The 3,629-nt window shown below is 52.4% G+C and overlaps 1 protein-coding gene across 1 annotated transcript; it reads left to right on the plus strand.

The window, feature by feature from the left end:
• Positions 1-588: 588 nt before the first annotated feature.
• On the plus strand, positions 589-1,164 carry LOC120838856. The gene has a single exon (XM_040208959.1). The coding sequence runs from the start codon at positions 589-591 to the stop codon at positions 1,162-1,164; it is 576 nt and encodes a 191-aa protein (XP_040064893.1).
• Positions 1,165-3,629: the final 2,465 nt, after the last annotated feature.

A 3,629-nucleotide genomic window follows, 5' to 3' on the forward strand; every position in this document is an offset into this window, starting at 1 on the left:
CTGGAAGACTCTCTAAATGTGGTGAAAGATGATAACAAGGCCATCGTTACTAACAAGGCAACCGAAAGAACGGGAATTCTGTGCAAGACAAAGCTAAACGCTGCCAACCTATTTAGAGGAATCAACGAACTTGCCCTCTCGACACTCAATTACTATATCGGTATCCTGCCCTTCAAGCCGAAAGAATACGAAACGACTGACAAGGAGGTGAGGAAGATCCTGAGAGAGTGCAACGTGACGAGGAATGCGGCGAATATGGACCGGCTATACCTGAAGCGCGACCAACTGGGAAGAGGACTCGCTTTCGTGGAGGAGAAAGCTGAGCTGATGCTAAAATCTCTCGAAAGGAACCCAATAAACAGACCGCTGATGGAGCAAGAAAAAGAAAAAAAAACCCAGCTCGGGCGAATATGTCAATACTTGAAGGAAAAGTACCAACCTGAAGAGACCAACCTGACTGAGAAAAACACCAGAAAAAAAAAACAGGAACAGAGCCGAATGGGGCGAATAAAGGAAAACGTGATGCACGGCACTCTTTCCAATAATGGAGACCAAAGAATGTCATGAATGTGGCTGACGAAGGGCAACATGTTGCCACATCAGGAGGGGATGCTCAACAAATTACAAGATCGTAACCCGTACTTTGGAGGAATGTCGAAAAGATGTCCCCACTTCTTCAAGGGCTCAAGGACGGTGGAAAACCTGGCGACACATTGTGGCGGAATGCTGGACCTGTGCTACAAGAAACGCCATGATAAAGTCGTCAGATGTCTTCACTTTCTTTACACCAAGTATGGATTGAACCGAAGGAGTAAGCTGAAGAATTACAAAGTAATATCGAATGATAGGGTAAATATCAAATCAGACGTAAAAATCGAGACGGAACTGTTCCTTGAATACAACAAGCCCGACCTGATGATCCATGACCGGAGAACAAAGGAAATCACACTTATTGAGGTTGGCATTACCAACACGAAAATCTTGGCTAGGACTGAGTTGCGAAAATCACAAAATTACGACCTACTAAAAAATGAGTTTATGGTACCCGGGTGCAAAGTTATTACACTACCTGTGGTGATGTCCTGGGATGGACTAGTGACAAAACATTTCAAGAGTTATAGGAAACAGCTTGAAGTAACCGACAGGCTGATGGCATTAATGTAGTTGGTAGTCTTAAAGCGAACCTGCGAGGCTATCGTAGAAGACTGCCGAAGAATACAAAAAGAAGACTGGCTGGAGGATGAGATGGAAGAAATGGTGGCTCAGCTTGAGACGCAGCCCGCTGGGCCAGAACAAGGGGCTCAGTTAATGCCTTCATGAGCTTCATCTGCAAGAAATTACTTGGGTGCGTTAAAACATATTTTATAATTTTATTATTTCACAGCGGAGATGTCAAGGGCTAGGTTCCCAAGGATCGTGTCCGGTATCAAACGCGTGTCGACACAAACCTACCTGGACAGCTACCGCCATCTATAAGCGACAACGGCAAGCACACAACCAGTCTGGTTGCCCCCGTTGCTCGTAGATGGCAGCAACCTTTCCAGCTATCTAGAGTTCCTGTATAGGCTCCCTACGGGAGCCAGAGTTGTGCGTCTGTTTTCCACGTGCCGCCGCGCCGCTATTCGCCAAGATCCGATCACGTGAGGAGCCGGATTTAGTACCGTGCAGGAAAGTAGACGTTGCACACGCCCCGCCGTATGTTCCCCTGCTTTTGAGCGCGCCGCGTGCCTCGAACGCGCGGCGCCGCTATTCGCCGAGTTCAGTCACGTGACGAGCGGGATCAACATGCCGTGCAGGAAAGACGGCGCTACGGAGATGAACGCGCAGCTCTGGCTCCCGTGGGGAGCCTATACAGGAACTTTACAGCTATCATAGAAGCATGGATAGTTGGGCGCGTTGGTGGGAATTCGTCGTAAGAAACAGTGCGAAAAACAGACGACAACATAGGAGAAACGCACGTGAGGAGCGCACCGCACGTCACGTGTTTTTCTTCGTCCTCGTCTGTCTTGCGCGCTGTTTCCTACTCTTATCAGTCTCGGTTTGGACTCAGGGTGGGTCACCGCGTGCCCCACCCTGAGACGAGAAAGAAGACTGGCTGTGGAAGGAGCGGCGACGTACGCAGCAGGGCGAGTGGGTCCGCAACCGCCGCAAAACCGCTGCCGCCTCGACTTCCACTGCGTCCAGCGCTTCAGATTTCCTTGCCAAAGAAGAGCACATCGCTCGCCTGGAAAGCCGCCGCCGAAAGCAGAACCAGCGATGTAACCGGTGCCGGCGGGCCAACGCCACGGACGATGATCGTGCCACTTGCGCTTGGCGCGAGGCCCGGTGACAACTGCACTCCACGCCGGCTGACCTGTTCCCGGGTGCGACGGCGCGGTTCCGGAGGGAGTTCGTGGAGAACTCGTTTGGCGTCACGTGCGCCGTGTGCGACCGACTCTGGTTCGCCGGAGACGTATCCACGATCGGCGGCGTGTCGGACGAGAATACGCGGGAACCGGCGCGTGCGCGTTGCGGCAGTGTATCGAGTACAGCTCCGCTGGTCTTCCTTCTTCAGTAGAAAGGCTGAAAGTTTTTTAGAGCGCAGCTCTTAGGGGCCCGTTTCCGGCTTGAGCGGCGTCGCCGTCGGCGTCGCCGTCGCCGTCGGCGTAACCGTGCGGTGCATCATGGGAAATGTCCCATAATGCACCGCGCGAGCCCCCCAGCGGGGTCACGTGACCCCCTCCTCGAGGTCACGTGACCCCCGCCGATGTCGCGTGACCCCCCGATGACGTCATCGTCACTGATGACGTCACCGGCATCCACATCGTCATCGTCATCATCACTGATGACGTCACCAGCATCCACATCGTCATCGTCATCATCACTGATGACGTCACCGGCATCCACATCGTCATCATCACTGATGACGTCACCAGCATCCACATCGTCATCGTCATCAACACTGATGACGTCACCGGCATCCGCATCGTCATCGTCATCATCATTGATGACGTCACCGACATCCCCATGGTCATCGTCATCATCACTGATGACGTCATCAGTGACGTCACTGATGTCGTCACCGGCATCCGCATCGTCATCGTCATCATCACTGATGACGTCATCAGCGACGTCACTGATGACGTCACCGACATTCGCATCGTCATCGTCATCATCACTGTTGAAGTCATCAGTGACGCCACTAATGACGTCATCGGTACCCGCATCGTCATCGTCACTTATGACGTCATCACTGACGTCACTGGGGGTCACCTGACCCCCAAGGTCACGTGACCCCCCAAGGTCACGCGACCCCCCCAAGGTCACGCGACCCCCCCTGGTTAGTTTAACCCCCCCCCAGTGCCCTTCCCTCCTCCTCCTCAAGAGCTGCGCTCTAATTCGGCGTTACAGGGAGTTGTAAGCGGCTTTCACTTTTTATTCGTTTTTATATAATATTAGTTTCTAGGCGTCGCAGAAGCGTTCGACACCGCCAACCACGATATCTTGCTACGAAAATCTGGTTTCGTGAGCCTTTTTATATAATATTAGTTTCTAGGCGTCGCAGAAGCGTTCGACACCGCCAACCACGATATCTTGCTACGAAAATCTGGTTTCGTGAGCCTTTTCTTGCACTTCTGTCAGACTTTTTG

This window comes from Ixodes scapularis, unplaced genomic scaffold (assembly GCF_016920785.2).
Source record: "Ixodes scapularis isolate PalLabHiFi unplaced genomic scaffold, ASM1692078v2 PGA_scaffold2__306_contigs__length_199485367, whole genome shotgun sequence".
Classification (NCBI taxonomy): domain Eukaryota; kingdom Metazoa; phylum Arthropoda; class Arachnida; order Ixodida; family Ixodidae; genus Ixodes; species Ixodes scapularis.

What these genes read in the sequence shown, in the direction of transcription:
- LOC120838856 (XM_040208959.1), top strand. Translation starts at nt 589, where the DNA reads ATGTTGCCACATCAGGAGGGGATGCTCAACAAATTACAAGATCGTAAC.